Genomic DNA, 22,763 nt, shown 5'->3' on the forward strand with positions numbered 1-22,763 from the left:
TGCGACAAAATTACGTGACTGTCTCTGCAGTACCATTCGCTGAAAACTAGTTCTGATACGTCGAACCGTTCACGAAATAAAAGAGGTGTTACGTCTTATGTGATTTTTTGTGCATATTTAAATGTATACGAGTTCGGAAAGTAAGGTCCGATTGCTTGCGAAATAGAAGAGTACAGGGAAAAAAACGAGTTATTTCCAAGAGTTTGCTACACCTCCCATCTATTTCTTTATAAAGTCACCGCTCTGACTGAAACGTTTGTCATAGCGTTGTAGCAGCTTTCCAATACCCACGTCATACAAGACAGCCGCCTGTTCTTTCATTCAATTCTCTGCGCTGATCCGCAGTTCGTTGTCGGTGACAAAATGTTGTCCTTGTAGCCAGAGTTTCATGTGAGCAGAGATGAGCATCAGAGGGAGCCAGTCTGTCTTATACGTAGTTCGAACAAACACTTTCATCGAATACGTTGCAGGGGCGTCATCATTGCCCCTGCAGTGTACCGTCACGAATTATCATGAAGAAGGAAGTACACTACTGGCCATTAAAATTGCTACACCACGAAGAAGACGTTATACAGACGCGAAATTTAACCGACAGGAAGAAGATGCTGTCATATGCAAATGATTGGCTTTTTAGAGCATTCACACAAGGGTGACGCCGGTGACGACACCTACAACGTGCTGACATGAGGAAAGTTTCCAACCGATTTCTCATACACAAACAGCAGTTGACCGACGTTGCCTGGTGAAACGTTGTTGTGATGCCTCGTGTAAGGAGGAGAAATACCTACCATCACGTTTCCGACTTTGATAAAGGTCGGATTGTAGCCTATCGCGATTGCGGTTTATCGTATCGCGACATTGCTCCTCGCGTTGGTCGAGATCCAATGACTGTTAGCAGAATACGGAATCGGTGGGTTCAGGAGGGTAATACGGAACGCCGTGCTGGATCCCAACGGCCTCGTATCACTAGCAGTCGAGATGACAGGCATCTTATCCGCATGGCTGTAACGGATCGTGCAGCCACGTTTCGATCCCTGAGTCAACAGATGGGGATGTTTTCAAGACAACAACAATCTGCACGGACAGTTGGACGACGTTTGCAGCAGCATGGACTATCAGCTTGGAGACTATGGCTGCGGTTACTCTTCACGCTGCATCACAGACAGGAGCGCCTGCAATGGCGTACCCAACGACGAACCTGGGTGTACGAATGGCAAAACGTCATTTTTTCGGATGAATCCAGGTTCTGTTTACAGTATCATGATGGTCGCATCCGTGTTTGGCGACATCGCGGTGAAAGCACATTGGAAGCGTGTTTTCGTCATCGCCATACTGGCGTATCACCCGGCGTGATGGTATGGGGTGCCAATGGTTACACGTCTCGGTCACCTCTTGTTCGCACTGACGGCACTTTGAACAGTGGACGTTACATTTCAGATGTGTTACGACCCGTGGCTCTACTCTTCATTCGATCCCTGCGAAACCCTAAATTTCAGCAGGATAATGCACGACCGCATGTTGCAGGTCCTGTACGGGCCTTTCTGGATACAGAAAATGTTCGACTGCTGCCCAGGCCAGCACATTCTCCAGATCTCTCACCAATTCAGGACGTCTGGTCAATGTTGGCCGAGCAACTGGCTCATCACAATACGCCAGTCACTGCTCTTCATGAACTGTGATATCGTGTTGAAGCTGCATGGGCAGCTGTACCTGTACACGCCATCCAAGCTCTGTTTGACTCAATGCCCAGGCGTATCAAGGCCGTTATTACGGCCAGAGGTGGTTGATGTGGGTACTGATTTCTCAGGATGTATGCACCCAAACTGCGTGAAAATGTAATTGCATGTCATTTCTAGTATAATATATTTGTCCAATGAACACCCGTTTATCTGCATTTCTTCTTGGTGTAACAGTTTTGATGGCCAGTAGTGTATGTAGATCGAACAAACACGTTCATCGAATACGTCGCAGCGGCGTCCTCTTTGCCCCTGCAGTGCACAGTCACGAATTATCATGAAGAAGGAAATGCATGACACTTACGTTATGTTGGGTTGCATGAAACCGGGCGAAACTTCGCAGTGGGCACCCATAATTCTCCTAAACATCTTTACTTTCTCACCTTGTGCTCACAACTGCATAGAGCTACGTGGCACGATTGACAGGCACACCAGAGACACGACCCAACACATCTGCGCAAAACTTCGTCCATATTCGCTGTCGTTTCCATTTCGCGTTTGAGCGGACCTTACTTTCCGAATAACGCTCGTATATACTGTAGACTTTGCATGCTAACCTTTGTTTAACCTACGAAATTAACATTAGTTAAAAATTTATCGCTTCTCATTGTCCACAGGAAAGACTACATGCAGAACGTGGACCAGGTGCAACACCAGTACCAACAAGTCGGCAGCCTGGAACCAGGGCACAAATTCGCGGGTGGTCAGTTCTCTGAAATAGGAGATCTTTTGCGGCCGTACCAACACCATCAACGTTCAAATGCGTACAGCTTGCCAGCATGGTATAGAGATGTCCTGAAAGACAGGCAAGAGATGTGGCAGCAGATGCAGCATAACCAGATGCCCGAGTTTGACCAGTCTGGGCAGCTGTACCAGCAGGGCTACGATTACGACCTGGACGACAGCCAGCAGCAGCAGCATCACGACCCCAGTTCAGACTTCGATCAGGCGGTACAGCAGATTCATCAATACGGAGATCCTCAGTCTGGTAAACTAGTAAACGATCAACAAGAATCTGAAGAAGGTCTTCAGGTGTATCAGCAAAGTGAGGCATCAGATGCAGATCAAATTGCACAGCAATCATTGCAAAATCAATATTCTCAACAGGTTAATTGGCATCCACAGCAAGACCAGATTTCAGATACAGGAGACGTCCTGCAACAACATCAACAGATCGATACACCAAACAAAGACCAAGACCTTCAACAGACACAGCAAGAATTAGATTCTGATAATGAACAAATCAGTCATCATTCACAGCAGGATCAATCTTCCGATTCTGGAGACAATCTGCAACAGTATCAACAGACCGATGCATCAAACGGAGACCTACAACAGATACAGCAAGAATTAGATTCTGATTCTGAACAACTCAGTCAGCATACACAGCAAGATCAATCTTCCGATTCAGGAGACGATTTGCAACAGTATCAACAGACCGATACATCAAATGGAGAACTACAGCAGACGCAGCAAGAACAAAATTCTGATAATGAACAAATCAGTCAGCATACACAGCAGGATCAATCTTCCGATTCTGGAGACAATCTGCAACAGTATCAAGAGACCGATGCATCAAACGGAGACCTACAACAGACGCAGCAAGAACAAAATTCTGATAATGAACAAATCAGTCAGCATTCACAGCAGGATCAATCTTCCGATTCTGGAGACAGTCTGCAACAGTATCAACAGACCGATGCATCAAACGGAGACCTACAACAGATACAGCAAGAATTAGATTCTGATTCTGAACAACTCAGTCAGCATACACAGCAGGATCAATCTTCCGATTCTGGAGAGGATTTGCAACAGTATCAACAGACCGATACATCAAATGGAGAACTACAGCAGACGCAGCAAGAACAAAATTCTGATAATGAACAAATCAGTCAGCATTCACAGCAGGATCAATCTTCCGATTCTGGAGACAATCTGCAACAGGATCAACAGACCGATGCATCAAACGGAGATCTGCAACAGATACAGCAAGAATTAGATTCTGATTCTGAACAACTCAGTCAGCACACACAGCAAGATCAATCTTCCGATTCTGGAGACGATTTGCAACAGTATCAACAGACCGATACATCAAATGGAGACCTACAGCAGACGCAGCAAGAACAAAATTCTGATAGTGAACAAATCAGCCAGCATTCACAGGAGGATCAATCTTCCGATTCTGGAGACAATCTGCAACAGTATCAACAGACCGATGCATCAAACGGAGACCTACAACAGATACAGCAAGAATTAGATTCTGATTCTGAACAACTCAGTCAGCTTACACAGCAAGATCAATCTTCCGATTCTGGAGACGATTTGCAACAGTATCAACAGACCGATACATCAAATGGAGACATACAGCAGACGCAGCAAGAACAAAATTCTGATAATGAACAAATCAGTCAGGATTCACAGCAGGATCAATCTTCCGATTCTGGAGACAATCTGCAACAATATCAACAGACCGATACATCAGTAGGAGACCAAGTCCCCCAGCATATACAACAAGATCAATTTTCAGACTCTGGGGAAAATGTACAGCAATATCAACAAAGTGGTACACTCAACGAAGAACAAGATTTACAACAAACACAGAAAGAATCTGCTTCTGATTTTGAACTTAGCCAGAATACGCAACAAGAGCAGTCTTCAGATTCCGGAGAAAATCTGCAGCAATATCAACAGGGCGAAGATCAAATTCTGCAACAGACGCAGCAAGAATTAGATTCTGATTCTGAACTTAGCCAGAACACACACCAAGAGCAGTCTTTAGATTCTGGAGATGATCTGCAACAATATCAACTCGGCGAAACCCAAAACAATGATCAAATTCAACAGCAGAACCAACAACATGTTGACTCAGATTTTGAACACCTCAGTTTGTATCCCCAGAAACAAGATCAATCTTATTCTAGCGATGACCAGCAGCAGTACCAGCAGAGCAATATCTTCGACTCAGACGAGTTAGAACAGCAAGCACACCAAGACGATACTGAAGGCAATAGTCATGATCGGTATCAGCAGTATCAAGAACCTGGATCAGAACAGATTGTACAGCAATATGAGAAGGAACAGTTTCCCATCAGTAATCAGGACTTGCAGCAATATCAGCAAAGCCACTTTGGGAACGATGCGGACGTTTACCAGCAGTCCCATGAGCCAGACGAATTCCTTGAAGGCTATCAGTACGATCAGAATAATCGCTTGCATAAAATAGACCAACAGCAGCATGAGGCTATATTCTAACAGCACGCATCAATAACGTGAGTAAGATTTTATATTTCTTTCCAAGACACCAGACACCTGGACTCAGTTGTACCTTAATATGTAAGTTATTTATAATGAAATCACCTCAATAAGTTTCTAATCGTCAACAGGGATCTTCATTAGTTTTCATTTTTCCTCTTCAATACGAATTGAGCTAGTGCTGTGTTAAATTAACTGATTACGTACATGGGACAAGCAATGTTAAAATCCCAGTCTGGCCACATCCGTTTAATTTTTTCCATGATTGCAGAAATCACTTGCGGCCAGTAGGGGGGAGGGTTCTATCATATTAAACGAGGGTTCCTGTCGAGCTGAGCTACTGCTCTGTCTGCTGTGAAAAATTATACTGGAGCATTCTTTCCTTCCTTTATTTCTTGCCTTCGTTCCTTCCTTTCCTCATGTCTTAAATCCTGACTTCCTGCTTACACTCCTCCCTTCTTTCACTTCCTTTTCCTTTCCCAATATTCTACTATCCTTCCTTTAATTTTTCCCATTTTTCCCTGTGATGTAAGATAGTCGGTACTCGTGCCACACTCAGTAGAACTAATACGCTTATGATACGGATTAAATTTTTTGTGGATGTTTGAAATGAAGCTCTTGTGCTCAGATTAATTTGGTACATGTCTTATAAACTTGTAGAACTACTAGTAGTTCGGTCATAATAAAACAAAATGCGGTCAGATGATTATTCATTTAGGCAATATTGCGGATTACACTTAAAATTTACTATCTTTGATGCAAAGAAGACGAGATTATTGTGTGAATTTGTCTCCACTTCCCGCTTGTGGAACATATTTCTGTACTTTAACCAAGTTAACTAGTTCAGAAATATACACATGTGAATTAAATTCTCTTGTATTATTGTGTGTGGTGAGTAACGCCATTTTTAGCATGTACTGCCAAGATATTATGCATAACTGCCTTAGCTTAGTTAAACAGGTACCTTTAATTAAATGAGTACAAATATATGATTGTTCTACTACAAGCAGTAGTTATACAGCGCATGCTGGGTGCTTGCAAAGTTTCATAACTACGGTGTATATACATACATACCGCGTGAAAAGTGAGTGATGTGTTGTTACCAGCTGTACATCACAATGGAAGCTGACAGATGGATATCAACAAGAAAGCCAGCCAGCAGCCAGCATCCAGAATTACGCTTTGAAATAGTCAACTGATAGATGGATATTAACAAAAAAGCCACGCATACTGTCGCAAGGCAGCACCCAAAATTACACCTCGATATAGTCGTGTATCATGTCGTGCACCATCTGAAGACGAGCCGGAAAAGATTCGAAAACCAGTTTATGGAATAAATAAGTATTTCAGTTGTCTGTGTTTATACTGAAGTATAGTGCCTACACTATGCTTGGCCATCCTCTGTTAGAGTAGTGGTGTGCGGTATGGGATCCTTACCAGATAGGGTTGACGGAGGACATCGAAAAAGTTTAAAAAAAAGGGAGCTAGTTTTATATTTACGCCAAATATGGGAGAGATTGCCACACATATGATAAACAAGTTGGATAGCAATCATTAAAACAAAGACTTTTACGTTGTGGCGACACTTTTTCACGGAAGTTCTATCAGCACCATTCACCTCTGAATGTGAAAATATTCATTGCTGCCAACCTACTTAGGGAGAAATGATCATTGTAATAACATAACAGAAATGAAAAGTCATACAGAAAGATTTAAGTTTTCATTTTTCCCACGCTCTGTTACAGAGTGGGACGGGGAAATGTTTTTATTAAAAATGAAATTCCTCCAGCTGTACTTAAGATTTTATATTTACTTCGCTACTAGTTTCGACGTTGCGTCAACGCCATCTTCAGGCCCGTACGCTTTGATGAAATCAGTTGTGTGTGGCTCAGTCTAGAAGCCCACAGTGAGACCAACACGTGCTCCCCATGGATGGAGGGATGGCGGGATGGAGTTACTGCCCGCCATACAAGTGGAGCACGTGTTGGTCGCACCGCGGACTTCTAGACTGAGCCACACACAACTGATTTCATCAAAGTGTACGGGCCTTAAGATGACGTTGACACAACGTCGAAACTAGTAGCGAAGTAAATATAAAATCTTAAGTACAGCTGGAGGAATTTCATTTCTAATAAAAATTATACCAGCTGTGTCCCACCTTCATCCAATTTAAATTTGGATGTACGAAGGGTAGAGAAATAGTCTGAAGGTGCCTCTGACAGGCACTTAAGCGTGAACTGCAAAGAAGTCGTGTAGTTGCAGATGTACAGTGTAAATGCGTGGAGAGATGAGCCTCATCAAGTTCATCGACGTGTCGATGACCTCTGTAGGCTATTTCAACAAGATGCAGTCATCATTATAGGAGATGACTAATGCTATCAACTTTATAGGAGACGACTGTTGCATATTGTTTTAGTGACTGAATGCGTCATTTGTGTAAGAAGTACGGAGGTGTCGTGGGTATCACATGTTTCGCTCTTTACTCTCTTTATGAAGGGCTATTCTCTATCTTATATAGCAGCCACGATACAAGAAGACAAGTAAAATGCCACAAAACGTAGCATAGCGCCTGCTTGAACGACCAGGACGTGGAACTTCCATACGAACAGACGAGTGAAATACTACAAAAACCAGCATTGCGTGTGTTTAACCGACCAGGTAGTGTAACTTCCGGTCACGTTGAAGTTTGACAGATCCACCACATAGACACCTCGTACGTCCAACTGGCCAGCACTCGAAAACTCGGCTAAACTCTGACAAAGTGGCCGCGCCAAACACATCTTCCGCCGGGCGTTCCGTCTGTTATTTCCATAGTAGGAGGTCTTCCGTACTGAGAAATGTTATCCTGCGCAAGTGCAGTACATATTTCAAAACAGGCGTTGCTAATGGAAATATTTTAGGAAATAAGACAGTAGAAGTAGTAAGTAAGCACTACTATTTGAGCAGCAAAAATAATTGATGATGGTCGAAGTAGAGAGGATATTTAAAGTCGAGAGTTTCTATAACAAGGAAAGCTACTCTGAAAAAGAGGAATTTGCTATCACCGAATAGAAATATGTTAGGAAGTCTCCTCTGAAAGTATTTGTGTGGAATGTGGCCTTGTACAGAAGTGAAATGCGGATGATAAGCAGTTAAGACAGTTAGAGAATACAAGATTTTGAAAAATGATGCTGTAGAAGACTGCTGAAGATTTGATTGATAGATTGCGTAACTGACCAAAAGAAGGTTCAGGACACAACCTGATGCGCCAAGGGATCGTCAATCTCGTAATGGGGGGAAGTGCAGGTGAATAGAAATCGTAGACGGAGATCATTATTTATGTACGGTAAGCAGCTTCAGATTGATGTTTGTTACATTAATTATACAAAGAGGCTTGCACAGGTTGCAGCAGCGTGGAGAAAAGCATCAAATGAGTCTTCGGACTGAAGACCACAAAAGCATCAACAATAACCTGACATTTCTTGAACGAGGGCGATGCGGAAAGTAAGTTCCCCTTCCATGGAGGTTGGGAAGTAAGAGCATACCGCTGTCAATTAAAACAGCAACGCCGTGAAGGGGGCGCAGCAATTGCAACCTACATCGTCAAATACTTGCTGGATGTATTCAAATCTGTGTTTTCCTCTACAGTCTTTAGCCTCTACAGCCCCTTCTAGTACCATGGAAGTCTTTCCCTGACGTCTTGACATACATCCTGCCATCCTGTTGCAAGATCCCCTCGCTTCTAAACTGATGCTGTTATTACTCAGCTTAGCCGCGAGTCCGTAGAGCGTGGTATATGTGGCGTACAGTATAACTGGTCAGCATTTCAACCCGGAATTTGCGAGTGTAAGTCGGACCTTCCTTGATCCGCATTGGTGGGTCGTGTCGTCGGATTTCCTCCTGCCTGTGCGCGGTGCAGCTCTCGTAAATGTCGTCCCGTACAGATTCTTCATTGGCGCATTGGACGTCTCTGTCGGTGGAAGCTAATTACCTGAAATTGCTGTCGATCAACTTTGGCGTATCTATTTACTCGAAATTAACATTCAGAATGCCGTAATATCACTTTTATTCCTATTAGATCAATAATGAAACACTCATGTCACGTATCCGAGATCATGGCTACCATCGAACAAGACAGGAAGAGCTCTTAACGCCGACTGCCGACTTTGGAGCGCAGTCCGTATCTCTTACTAGTTTCGTAACAGTTCGTGGATTTCCGATCAAGTTCGTACTTACTAAGATATGCATTTGTTAATGAACGGGTGTGAATTTTAACGACGCAAAATTATGGTAGATAGTTTTAAACATCCAGAGGCTCCTCCTAGTATTCATGTTGTCATAAATGACTTTAATTATTAAATATAAATAAACAAAATCGGTGACTTTGGTGCCAAGATGGCGGTACTTCCCGTCATGTATATTTCCCAGGCTGAAGCTCTGCTGCTACGGTCCAGCGCCGAGCCCCACTCCACTACGCGCAACATATGGTCGCTTCGTCACCTAGCCAGACAGCGTGCGAAATGCTCTCCGACTCATGGCCGGCTACGGACTACAGCACTTCCTAACTATCGTGAATACATCAATAAGAGACAATAATTTATTAAAACTAGTAAAAATGTCTTCCTCACGTAAGCAGCACCTTACACTGTCCCTTCTTCTTGCCAGTGTTTTCCATGTATTCCTTTCCTCGTGGGTTCTACAGAGAACCTCCTCATTCCTTACCTTATCAGTCCACCTGATTTTCAACATTCATCTGTAGTACCACATCTCAAATGTTCGATTCTCCTCTATTTCGGTTTTCCCACACTCCATGCTTCACTATAATACCGCGCTGTGCTCCAAACGTACATTCTCAGAAATTTCGTCCTCAGATTAAGGCCTACGTTTGATAGTTGCCCAGGCACGCCCTCTTTGTCAGTGCTAGTCTGCTCTTTATGTCCTCCTTGCTCCGTCCCTGATGGGCTACTTTGGTGCCTTAACTTCGTCTACTTCGCCGTCCCCATTTCTGATGTTAAGTTTCTCGGTGCTCGCGTTTCTGCTACTTATCATTTCTTTCGTTTCTTCTGTTTAGTCTCAGTCTATATTCTGTACTCCTTAGACTGCTCAAGACAATTCCAATCAATACATCCTGTAATTCTTCTTCAATTTCGTTGACGATAGCAATGTCATCACCGAATCGTTTCACCTTAAAACCTTTCTTTTTTTTAATTTCCTTCATTGGTTCTTCGATGTATAGACTGAACAGTAGGAACGAAAGATTATATCACTGTCTTACACCCTTTTTAGTCCGAGCACTTCGTTCTCGGTCGTTCAATCTTACTGTTTCCTCTTGGTTCCCTCTTGCTCTTCCATTATAGCTTACCCCTACTTTTCTAAGAATTTCGGACATCTTGTATCATTTTATATTGCCGAACACTTTTTATAAGTCAATAAATCCTATGAACGTGTCTCTGATTTTCTTCAGTCTTGCTTCCATTATCGAACGCAGAGTCAGATCTGACTCTTTGTGCCTGTGTCTCTTTCGTGTCTCTATCGTATACTGACATGTGTAAATGATTAGCATTAACGCAACCGCAGAAAATAGGTAGGATTAATGTCAACTGAAATCCATATATAGGCACGATTACGTAGCAGCTTTCTCATTCGTAAATCTGATTTGAATGTTCGTGATTTGAGAGAAGATCGTGTTATGCCTCGTGTAAGAAGGAGAAACGTCCGTCAGTATGTGTCGGGATTAGACAGCAGCATGATCGGGGCCTATCGGTATTCTTGTTTATCGTTCAGTGAGATTATTTCTCGGGTAGGTCGATATGCCGCGACTGTTATACAAATATGGAATCGATGGAATAAGGAAGGTCACACTCAACGCCATGCCGTAGTTATATTGTCCCAAGCGTCTAGGCCTCTGAGGACAGACACAATGCTAACCCTGCCGTTCAGAATTGTATAGACACATCACGTACCCTGAATCAGGAAATGGGATTGTTGGTTACAGGACGAGAATCCTCGCGGATAATGAAACGTGTGGAGCAAAGTGGCCATGTTTCAGCTTTCCTGGACACGGAAGAACAGAGAGGCGCACCGCCACATGTGGGATGCAATGGCAGCACACGAGCACTACCACGTCCTCGTTTCAGAGGAGTCACGGTTCTGCAAATATCACGACGGATGTATCAGTATCAGATTCGGTATCATTGTCATATGCGCCCAGCAGCTGCCGTGTTGGTAGGGAGACGTCACTGGGTACGCAATACGATCACCTTCGGTTCGAAAAGCCCGTTATTCCGACAGCAGTAAATACAGTTCTGACATGGTAAGCTCGGTGGGTGTGCTCGATCTCCGACGTCACTGTGAGGCGTTATCTTTCAAAAAAATAAGGCAAGACCTTCGTGGTGTCGCAACTTCATGTACCTGTAATGTACTGTGGGGAAAAAGAACAGCCGGTACGCTGTTTAACTCGGTACGTCAATGTGCTTAGAGCTGCGATAGCGGTAGAGCCGCATCGCAACTCATTCGCCTAGAGGAGCCGTTCAAAGTGAGCGACACAACTAAAAATACTGCCAAATGTCACATCCGTTCTATAACAGTGGTCTAGGTGTAGCTTCCATGATTGGTAAACAAATCGTTCTCGGTCCAGCGTTCGAAACTCGGCGCTGCTTAAATTTTGAATAATAATCAACATTGGTGGCCGAAGACTTCCGGCATAAGAAGTACTCTCACTCTGCCCACGGCCTTGTCAAAGAGGGTGGAGAAGCAGTCAGAGGTTCAGGGCTCTCTTTTGTTCCAGTGGTCGGAAACTGCCCCTAAAGGTGGAAGAATCAGCAACGACCAACGACGTGAGGATGCATAAAGCACTGGAAACCGCAAAACGCGTAACGTGTATCCACTGGACATGTGGCCTGTACTTGGGAAAGTGTCATGATGATCTCTCCACTGGCAAAAGATTCCGGAATACTCCCCAGTTGGGGTCTCTAGAAAGGGGTTGCCAAAGGGGAGGTGACTGTGAGAAAAACATTGAATAACCAACGAGAGGATAATGTCTTTCGAGTCGGGGCGTGACATGTCAGAAGCTTTAACGTGCTAGGAAAGCTACAAAATCTGAAAATGAAAATGCAAAGGCTCGGTGTTGGTGTAGTAAGGGTTGTAAAGTGAAGTGGAAAGAAGACAAGGATTTCTGGTCAGATGAATAGAGGGTAATTTCAACAGCAGTAGAAGATGGTATAACGGGAATAGGATTCGTGATGAACAGGAAGGTAGGGCAGAGAGTGATATACTGTGAACAGTTCAGTGACAGGGTTGTCCTTATCAGTCTCGCCGGCAAACAAACACCGACAACGATAGTTCAGGTATACATGCCGACGTCGCAAACTGTAGACGAGGAGACAGAGAAAGTGTATGAGGATATTGAAAGGGTAATACAGTGTGTAAAGGGATATGAACATATAATAGTCGTGGGGGATTGGAGTGCAGTTGTTGGGGAAGGAGGAGAAGAAAAGGTTACAGGATAATATGGGCTTGGGACAAGGAATGAGAGAAGAGAGAGACAACTGAGTTCTGTAATAAAGTTCATATAGTAATAGCGAATACTTTGTTCAAGAATCTCAAGGGAAGGAGATATACTTGGAAAAGGCCGGATGATACGGAAAGATTTCAGTTAGATTACATCATGTGTCCTCGGAGTCTTTCGCGACGGCATACATGAATAAAACGTTCTAGGTTTTCAAGCCGCGTCAATTCGAATAATATCCTCGAGCTTTCGATTACCAGCTCCGTCATCGTCGTCGGGAGTTCACTGACTGCCAGGGCTGCTACGGTTTCGCCGGCCGCGGTGACCGAGCGGTTCTAGGCGCTTCGGTCCGGAACAGCGCGACTGCTACGGTCGCACTTTCGAATCCTGCCTCGGGCATGGATGTGTGTGATGTCCTTAGGTTAGTTAGGTTTAAGTAGTTCTAAGTTCTAGGGTACTGACGACCTCAGATGTTAAGTACCATAGTGCTCAGAGCCATTTGAACCATTTGAGCTACGGTTTCTCGGTTATATAGACTCCGCAGACATGTTGCGTCCTGTTAAAGACGACGTTGTTCTTCGAGTATCTGGCGTATATGGTGTAACCTGTAAATTTGGCAGCATGTATATCGGACAAACAATTCGCACGGCTGCGGAGCGTTGTACTGAGCACAAGCGCCATACAAAACAAAGGGAGCTTGACAAGTCGGCCATAGCGGAACATTGCCTAGAAAACGGACATAAAATACAGTTCGAAAATACAAAAGCGTTGGCTCATGCGTCTGCATATTGGGACTCCGTTATAAATGAGGCGGCCTTTAAACAACTACAATTTCAACAGAAACCAGGGGTACACACTCAGCAGGGCATGGGGGCGGGCGTTGGACATCGAAAAAAAGCAAAAACTGATGCGCGACGCGGGAGCGGCAGTTTAAAACGTAGCGCCTGCCCCTGGCGCCACGTGACGTCACCGGTGCTACCACGGGCAATAGCTCCGCTAGCTGCACGGGTCGACTTACGCGCTCGCGTCACATTGGGTGTATCTGATTGGCTGCTGATAATGTCATCATGCCTATATAAGCGAGAAACCGTAGCAGGCCTGGCTCACCCCCACCCTCACCTACCTTGGCCTCACCATTGACCGTCAACTCACCTAGATCCCTCATCTCCGCTCCACCCAATCCAAAGCCCACAACCGTCTCCGACTCCTCAAACTCCTCTCTGGCCGGACATAGGAGTTGCACCCCTCTACCATCCTCCACACCTACAAATCCTTAATCCGTCCCATCCTCTGTTATGCCAGTCCCACCTGGATATCTGCCCCCCCCCCCCAAATTCTATAATTCCCTCCAGATCCTTGAGCGTCATGCACTTCGCCTCCCCTTCCGTATACGCCTCCCGTCCCCCACGCAGATCCTCTATGACCTCATTCCTTTCCCCCATCTGCTCCTATTCCTCGAACATATTCGCATACTCTACACCTCCCGCCGCCTTGATCCCCCTCACCCCCTGGTTGCTCCTCTCCTCTCCCGTCCCCACCCCGTGCCACGTCTTCACTGTTGTGTCCCCCCTACCCTCCATCTCTACACCCTTAATCTCCTATCCCAAGGTGGCTTCCATCAACTCCCCCTCCCAGATGATGCCCTCTCTCCCTCCATTTATCCCTCATATCAACTCTGATCCTCATCCTCCCTCCTTTCCTCCGTCCTTTCCCTGGGCTCCCTCTTCCCCCCTTCCATCCTGTGGTTCTCCCCACCTAACCTCTCCCTTCCCCCCCCCCCCGAGTCCTCTGCCTTCCCCTGTTGCGTCTGCCCAGCACCCCCCACCCCTCTTATGGGTCCTCATTCTCCATTGGCTCCTTTCCCCCCTCCCCCCTTCGCTTTTCCTCACCTTCCCCCCTTTCTTATTTTCCCATCATCTGACCAGTTTCCGCCCACCTGCACTCGGCTGTGGTATGTCATATTTTAGTGCAGTGTTCCAGTGACTGTTCAGTGTTGTTTCGTCTTTTCCCGTGTTGCGAACAGAAACCATGCTGTCGCTGGGTGTGAATTTTATGTCTTTTGCGACCAGAAACCAGACTGTCACCGTGTTTTTTAATTGTCTGTCTATTATTTTACCTGTCTGCTTCATACGTATTTTATTAGCATCATCATCCCTTTGTTTCTTTGTTTTAAGTTCCACGATTTTTTCGCCATGTTACCCTTTGTCTCCGATTTTGTCGCCTGTTTTTTTATTATATATTATCTTCTCCTTTTTTAAAACAAAGTATATAGGCTGAAAAGCGGCATACTAAGCTGCTGCCAGCCCACCCCCTTCGGAGGGAATCGAAATTCAATAAAGAAAAAAAAAAAACAGGCCTGGCAATCAGTGAACTCCTGACGACGATGGCGGAGATGGTCACCGAAAGCTCGAGGATTCTATTCGAATTGACGCTGCTTGAAGACCGATAACGTTTTGTTTAGATAACATCATGGTCAGACAGAGATTCCGAAATCAGATACTGGACAGTAAGGCGTAGACTCAGATCACAGTGTAATAGTGATCAAGAGTAGGCTGGAGTTTCAGAGATTAGTCAGCGAAAATCAATATACAGAGAAGTGGGGTATGGAAGTACTAAGGAATGACATACGCTTGAAGTCCTCTAAGGCTATAGAAACAGCAATAAGGAATAACTCAGTAGGCAGTACAGTTGAGCAGGAATGGACACCTTTAAAAAGGGCAGTCACAGAAGTTGGAAAGAAAAGCATAGGTACAAAGAAAGTAGCCGCCAAGAAACCATGGGTAATAGAAGAAATACTTCAGTTGATCAATGAAAGAAGGAAGAATAAAAATTTTCAAAGAAGTTCAGGAGAACAGAAATAGAAATCATTGAGGAATGAAACAAATAGGAAGTGCAAGGAAGCTAAGACGGAACGGCTGCATGAAAAAATGTGAAGAAACCGAAAAAGAAATGTTTGTTGGGAGGACTGACTCAGTATATCTAAGTCAAAATAACCTTTGGTGAAATTAAAAGCAATGGTGTCAACTTTAAGAGTGCAACGGGAATTCCACCGTTAAATGAAGAGGAGAGAGTGGATAGGTGGAAAGATTACATTGATGACCTCTATGAGAGAGAAGGTTTGCCTGACGTGATTGAAGGAGAAACAAGAGTCGATTTAGAAAAGATAGGGGATCCAGTATTAGAATCGGAACTTAAGAGACCTCCGGAGGACTTAAGATCAAATAAGGCAGAAGGGATAGATAACATTCCATCAGAATTTCTAAAATTATTGGAGGAACTGGGAACAAAACGACTCTTCACGTTGGTTTATAGAATGTGTATAGAGGTAAGCTAAAGGGAGAACGGTTAATACACAGTATATGCAAGAACCAAGACCCTTACTGTTCACTCTGGACATAGAAGAAGCGATGATGGAAATAAAAGAAAGAATCAGGGGTGGAATTAAAATTCAAAGTTAAAGGATATCAGTGATACGATTTACTGATGACGTTGATATCCTGAGTGAAAGTAAAGAATAATTACATGATCTGCTGATTTCAATGAACAGTCTAATGATAAACAGAAAGTGGACTGAGAGTAAATAAAAGAAAGACGAAAGTAATGAGAAGTATCAGACAAGAGAATAGCGAGAAACTTAACATCAGGACTGACAGTCACGGAGTAGATGAAGGCAGATAAATAACCAATGACGGACGGAGCAAGGAGGACATCGAGAGCAGACTAGCACTGGCAAAAAGGGCATTCCTGGCCAAGAGAATTCTACTAATATCAAACGTAGGCCTTAATTTGAGCCGGCCGGAGTGGCCGAGCGGTTCTAGGCGCGGCAGTCTGGAACCGCACGACCGCTACGGTCGCAGGTTCGAATCCTGCCTCGGGCATGGATGTGTGTGGTGTCCTTAGGTTAGTTAGGTTTAAGTAGTTTTAAGTTCTAGGGGACTGATGACCTCAGATGTTAAGTCCCATAGCGCTCAGAGCCATTTGAACCTTAATTTGAGGAAGAAAGTTTTGAGAATGTGCGTTTGGAACACAGCATTGTATGTTAGTGAAACATGGACTGTAGGAAAACTGAAACATATCTAGAATCGAAGCGTCAACGAATGTTGAAAATTTGGTGGACTGGTACGGTAAAGAATGAGAAGGTTCTGCGTAGAATTGGAGAAGAAAAGAATATGTGGAAAACGGTGACAAGAGGGAGCGTCAGGATGATAGGACATCTGTTAAGACATCAGGGAATGATTTCCTTGGTATTAGAGGCTGTAGAGGGCGAAAACTGTAGAGGAAGACTAAGATTGGAAAACATCCAGCAAATAAATGAGGTCGTGTGTTGCAAGTGTTACTCTAAGATGAAGAGATTGGCACAAGATAGGAATTCGTGGTGGGGAGCATCAAACCAGTGAGGAAACCAATGGCTCTTGGTGTGACGTCATAAGCGAGTGACTGCGTGTGAGATCGCTCTCTAAGTTTTCATATATTTTTAGGTTCCAGATACATATTTTAACGGTTTTTGTGATAATATTTACTATATAAGTGACGTATTAGTGGTTTCTTCATTCAGCTCTGCCTTTCTTCTGTTGTGACGTGATATTTGTGAGTGTTTCGTATCGAGCAACTTAACCTCTTGCCTGTGTTTACATTCCGCGCTGACCAGTTGCAGCTGTAGCGGCGCATCGAAAGCTAAGTACTAATTAATTGTTTGTGCATAGTGATTTATTTAGGAACTTTAGTAGTCTTCAACCGGTGTTCGTGGTGTTTTCTGGTGAAATAATTTCAGAAGAACCTTTTGGGAACTGTTTACAGCTCGTTACTGTGTGATTAGACGTTTGATTCTCTTTCTGTATTAGTCTTTTGTTATATTCACATTTGTTGTTTATTAATACTGTTAATAATAGTAGTTACTTCCCTTGTAGAGTAAGTTTGTAATTATTGTAGTCAGGTTTTTAGCATCTTCTTATTGTAGTAGCGGAACTTAGAAAAAGTAAAATTTTACCATGAGTGAGAAGTGTGGGCTTTGCCGTAGGTTCGTGAGTAGTGGATTGCGGTGTGACACTTGTTCGAAGTATTTTCACTGGGGGGAATGCAGTGGGGAAGCCAGTGGGCATTCTGGTGAGATCCTCTCCTGGAACTGCAGGTTATGTAGCAAGAGTAAACTGATAGAGGAGCAGGAGCGTAAGATCTGTGCCCTTCAGGTGCAGTTGAAAAACGCACAGGAGGAGCTAGATAGGATGAGGAGGGAGAAGGGGGTTGGGGAATGGGAGCTGGCTGTTGGCAAGAGATCTGCTAGGAGAAGAAGATTTTCAGATAGTTTTACTATTGGTGTTTACAATAGATATGACCAACTGTCAGAGTCTAGTGGAGAGGAATCTCTAGTAGCTGTAGATGTAGGAAGTATGCAGCAGACCTCAGTAGTTACTGTACCTAGAACAGTTGCAAAGTCGAAGAGGAAGAAGAAGGTTCTGCTGTTAGGTAGTTCACATGGCAGAGGTGTAGGCCAGCAGTTGCAGGAAGTGCTGGGAAGTGAGTACCAGGTCACCAGCATTGTGAAGCCTAATGCAGGGTTGGCTCAGGTGACTGTTAACATAGGGGGGTTATGTAGGGATTTTACTAAAGAGGATCAGGTAGTGATTGTGGGTGGGGCTGGTAATAGTATTGGTAGGGATGGGGAGTATAACATAGATGGTGACCTGGAAAAGATAGCCACTCAGACTGGCAACACGAATGTGCATTTCGTGGAACTGTTTCAGCGTCACGATCGGCCTCATCTTAATACAGCCGTCAGGCGTAATAACATGAGACTTGGGGGTGCGCTGATGACAGAAAGCATGGGTCACATTTCAGTGGTGTCGGTGGAGTCTATCAGCAGGACGGGTTTCACTAGACACGGCCTGCACCTCAACAGGTATGGGAAGGGGAGGTTGGCAAAGCTTATAGGTGACAGCATAGGAAGTGGGATCACTCATGGGAAAATTCCTGCAGTAGTGTGTGTTAGAGCTGCACCTTTTTTAGATTGAAGTCAGCTGATAGGTATTCCTGCTTAAGGGAAGTCTCTCTAACAAGGGAATCACTTTTGACAAAGCTTAGGTATCCGGGTAATGAGGGAATTAGTATATTTCATCAAAATATACAAGGTATTAGGGATAAAGTTAGTGAACTGCTTATAGATGTTGACTCTGAAATTATTGGTATATCTGAACACTTCTTAAATAAGGAGATAATTCAGAGGCTTCCTTTACCAGGATACAGGTTGGCTGGCTGCTTTTCGAGGAGCTCTTTGCGGTGTGGGGGAGTAGCCATGTATGTGAAAAACGGCATCGCATTTGAGTCAATTGATGTTTCAAAGTACTGCGCTGAAAAGGTGTTTGAATGTTGTGCAGGTGTGGTTAAATTTAACGGAGTTAAACTTGTAACTGTTGTTATTTATAGATCCCCAGACTCCGATTTCACAGCATTTTTGCTAAAGCTAGAGGAGGTTCTTGGTTCACTTTATAGGAAATACAAAAAGTTAGTTATATGTGGTGACTTCAATATTAATTGTATAAGTGATTGTGCAAGGAAGAGGATGCTGGTAGACCTCTTTAATTCATATAATCTTATGCAAACCGTATTCTTTCCAACGAGAGTGCAAGGGAACAGTTGAACAACCATAGACAACATTTTTGTTCATTCCTCATTACTAGAAGGGCATTCTGTTAGAAAAAAGGTGAATGGCCTTTCAGATCATGATGCGCAAATTTTAACTTTAAAAGATTTTTATGCTGCAACTCGTGTTAAATATAGTCATCAGCTGTTCAGGAAAGCTGATCCGGTTGCTGTAGAGACCTTTGTAAACCTTATAAAGGAACAAGAGTGGCAAGATGTTTATAGCGCTGAGACAGTAAACGATAAATATAATGCTTTTCTAAAGACCTTTCTCATGCTCTTTGAAAGTTGCTTTCCGTTACAACGTTTAAAACAGGGTACTAGCACAAACAGGCAGCCTGGGTGGCTGACTAGAGGGATAAGAATATCTTGTAGAACAAAGTGGCAATTATATCAAAACGTTAGAAACAGTCAAAATCTAAATGCAGCAGCCCATTACAAACAGTATTGTAAGGTGCCTAAAAATGTTATTAGGAAGGCAAAAAGTATGTGGTATGCAGATAGAATAGCTAAGTCTCAGGATAAAATTAAAACCATATGGTCAGTCGTAAAGGAAGTTGCTGGTCTGCAGAGACAGGTCGAGGATATAGAATCAGTGCGTAGTGGGAATGTCCGTGTTACTGATAAGTCGCATATATGTACAGTATTTAATAATCACTTTCTGAATATAGCAGGTGAACTAAATAGAAACCTAATTCCAACAGGGAATCATATAGCGCTCTTAGAAAAAAGTGTTCCGAGACTGTTACCTGAAATGCTCCTCCATGATACTGACAAGAGGGAGATTGAGTTAATAATTAAATCACTAAAGACCAAGAACTCTCATGGATATGACGGGGTATCTAGCAGAATACTGAAGTATTGTTCTATGTATGTTAGCCCAGTACTTAGCCATATCTGTAACTTTTCCTTTAGGAGTGGTCGGTTTCCTGATCGATTAAAATACTCGGTAGTGAAGCCACTTTATAAAAAGGGAGACATTGATAATGTTGACAATTTTAGACCTATTTCTATGCCATCGGTGTTTGCTAAAGTTATCGAGAAGGTTGTATATACAAGGTTACTGGAGCATTTAAATTCACATAATTTGCTGTCAAATGTTCAGTTTGGTTTTAGAAATGGTTTAACAACTGAAAATGCTATATTCTCTTTTCTCTGTGAGGTTTTCGACGGATTAAATAAAAGGTTGCGAACGCTAGGTGTTTTCTTTGATTTAACGAAGGCTTTTGACTGTGTTGACCACAAAATATTACTGCAGAAGTTGGAACATTATGGAGTAAGGGGAGTAGCTTACAATTGGTTCGCCTCTTACTTTAAGAACAGAAAGCAGAGGGTAATTATCCGCAATATTGAGAGTGGTAGTGATGTTCAGTCCCAATGGGGCACTGTTAAGTGGGGCGTTCCCCAAGGGTCGGTGCTGGGGCCACTGCTGTTTCTTATTTATATAAATGATATGCCTTCTAGTATTACAGGTGATTCAAAAATATTTCTGTTTGCTGATGACACCAGCTTGATAGTGAAGGATCTTGTGTGTAATATTGAAACAGTAACAAATAATTTAGTTCATGAAATAAGTTCGTGGCTTGTGGAAAATAATTTGATGCTAAATCACAGTAAGACTCAGTTTTTACAGTTTCTAACTCACAATTCAACAAGAACTGACATTTTAATCAGACAGAATGGGCATGTTATAAGCGAGACGGAACAGTTCAAGTTCCTAGGCGTACGGATAGATAGTAAGCTGTTGTGGAAAGCCCATGTTCAGGATCTTGTTCAGAAACTAAATGCTGCTTTATTTACCATTAGAACAGTATCTGAAATAAGTGACACTTCAACACGAAAAGTAGTCTACTTCGCATATTTTCATACGCTTATGTCGTATGGTATTATTTTTTGGGGTAATTCTTCTGATTCAAAAAGGGTATTTTTGGCTCAAAAACGGGCTGTTCGAGCTATATGTGGTGTAAGTTCGAGAACCTCTTGTCGACCCCTATTCAAAAATCTGGGAATTCTGACATTGCCCTCACAGTATATATTTTCTTTAATGTCGTTTGTTGTTAGCAATATTAGCCTATTCCCCAGAGTTAGCAGCTTTCACTCAGTTAATACTAGGCAGAAATCAAATCTGCATGTAGAATGCAGTTCCTTGACTCTTGTGCAGAAAGGAGTGCAGTATTCTGCTGCATCCATTTTCAATAAGCTACCACAAGAACTCAAAAATCTTAGCAGTAGCCCAAACTCTTTTAAGTCTAAACTGAAGAGTTTCCTCATGGCTCACTCCTTCTATTCTGTCGAGGAGCTCCTGGAAGAGCTAAAAAATTAAGCAAATTCCAGTGTTACATTGTTGATTGTCTTCATTTAAACTTATGACTTGTCACCTAAATATGTTTTTTTTCTATATTTCATTTTATCTGTTTCTAATATCGTGTTATAATTTCATGTATTGACTCGTTCCATGACCATGGAGATTTCTCCTTAATTTGGTCCCACGGAACAATAAATAAATAAATAAATAAATAAATAAATAAATAAATAAATTTAAAAGAAATCTACATTCGTCGTGAAATTTGTGTCGTATACAGACGGAGTGTGTACAGTGAGTACCTTTAGCGTAATAATGTTAGGCCAATTGTGATGATGAGATATGCGGCCGACTGTCTGTAGTCAGCAACCAACTGCGGTGAGACATCGGTTTTCTCTGATGACGCGAGACAAGGCGGCAGATAATGGTGTAAAGTCATATCTTAGAGTCCAACAAACAAAACAAAAACATGACCACCTCCGCCAGCCAGATGGCTTATAGCTGTTGTTTCTTTAGTATGATAAAGGAATCTTCATTGTGGATAGAATGAAATGTAAAAGTACAGTCACTTCTGAAGCCTGTTGTGACATATTAAGTAAACTGGAAGGAGTCATTCAAAACAAGCGACGCGTTTTGTGAAACACCTGTGGCTTGACATTTACACTACTGGCCATTAAAATTGCTATACCAAGAAGAAATGTAGATGATAAACGGGTATTCATTCGACAAATATATTATACTAGAACTGACATGTGATTACATTTTCACGCAATTTGGGTGCATAGATCCTGAGAAATCAGTACCCAGAACAACCACCTCTGGCCGTAATAACGACCTTGATACGCCTGGGAATTGAGTCAAACAGAGCTTGCATGGCGTGTACAGGTACAGCTGCCTATGCAGCTTCAACACGATACCACAGTTCATCAAAAGTAGTGACTGGCGTATTGTGACGAGCCAATTGCTCGGCCACCATTGACCAGACGTTTTCAATTGGTGAGAGATCTGGAGAATGTGCTGGCCAGGGCAGCAGTCGATCATTTTCTGTATCCAGAAATGCCAGTACACGACCTGCAACATGCGGTCGTGTATTATCATGCTAAAATGTAGGGTTTCGCACGGATCGAATGAAGGGTAGAGCCACTGGTCGTAACACATCTGAAATCTAACGTCCACTGTTCAAAGTGCCGTCAATGCGAGCAAGAGGTGACCGAGACGTGTAACCAATGGCACCCAATACCATCACGCCGGGTGATACGCCAGTATGGCGATGACGAATACACGCTTCCAATGTGTGTTCACCGTGATGATACCAAACACGGATGCTGCCATCATGATGCTATAAACAGAA

The 22,763-nt window shown here is 43.3% G+C and overlaps 1 protein-coding gene across 16 annotated transcripts in view; it reads left to right on the top strand.

Annotated features, from left to right (window-relative positions):
- LOC126202879 (putative mediator of RNA polymerase II transcription subunit 26) overlaps positions 1 to 22,763 on the top strand; it is a 92,357-nt gene that overhangs the window by 67,474 nt on the left and 2,120 nt on the right. The window contains exons 4-6 of one of the 16 annotated variants that reach the window (XM_049936927.1): positions 2,354 to 3,606; positions 3,736 to 3,839; positions 4,098 to 5,005. In XM_049936927.1, coding sequence (XP_049792884.1) covers positions 2,354 to 3,606; positions 3,736 to 3,839; positions 4,098 to 4,988 — 2,248 coding nt within the window. In that variant the 3' untranslated portion in view covers positions 4,989 to 5,005. Of the gene's footprint in view, positions 1 to 2,353; positions 5,006 to 22,763 lie in introns of all 16 variants that reach the window. The other 15 variants (XM_049936936.1, XM_049936925.1, XM_049936923.1 and 12 more) reach the window with 15 other exon arrangements.

Source organism: Schistocerca nitens, chromosome 9 (assembly GCF_023898315.1).
Source record: "Schistocerca nitens isolate TAMUIC-IGC-003100 chromosome 9, iqSchNite1.1, whole genome shotgun sequence".
Lineage (NCBI taxonomy): Eukaryota > Metazoa > Arthropoda > Insecta > Orthoptera > Acrididae > Schistocerca > Schistocerca nitens.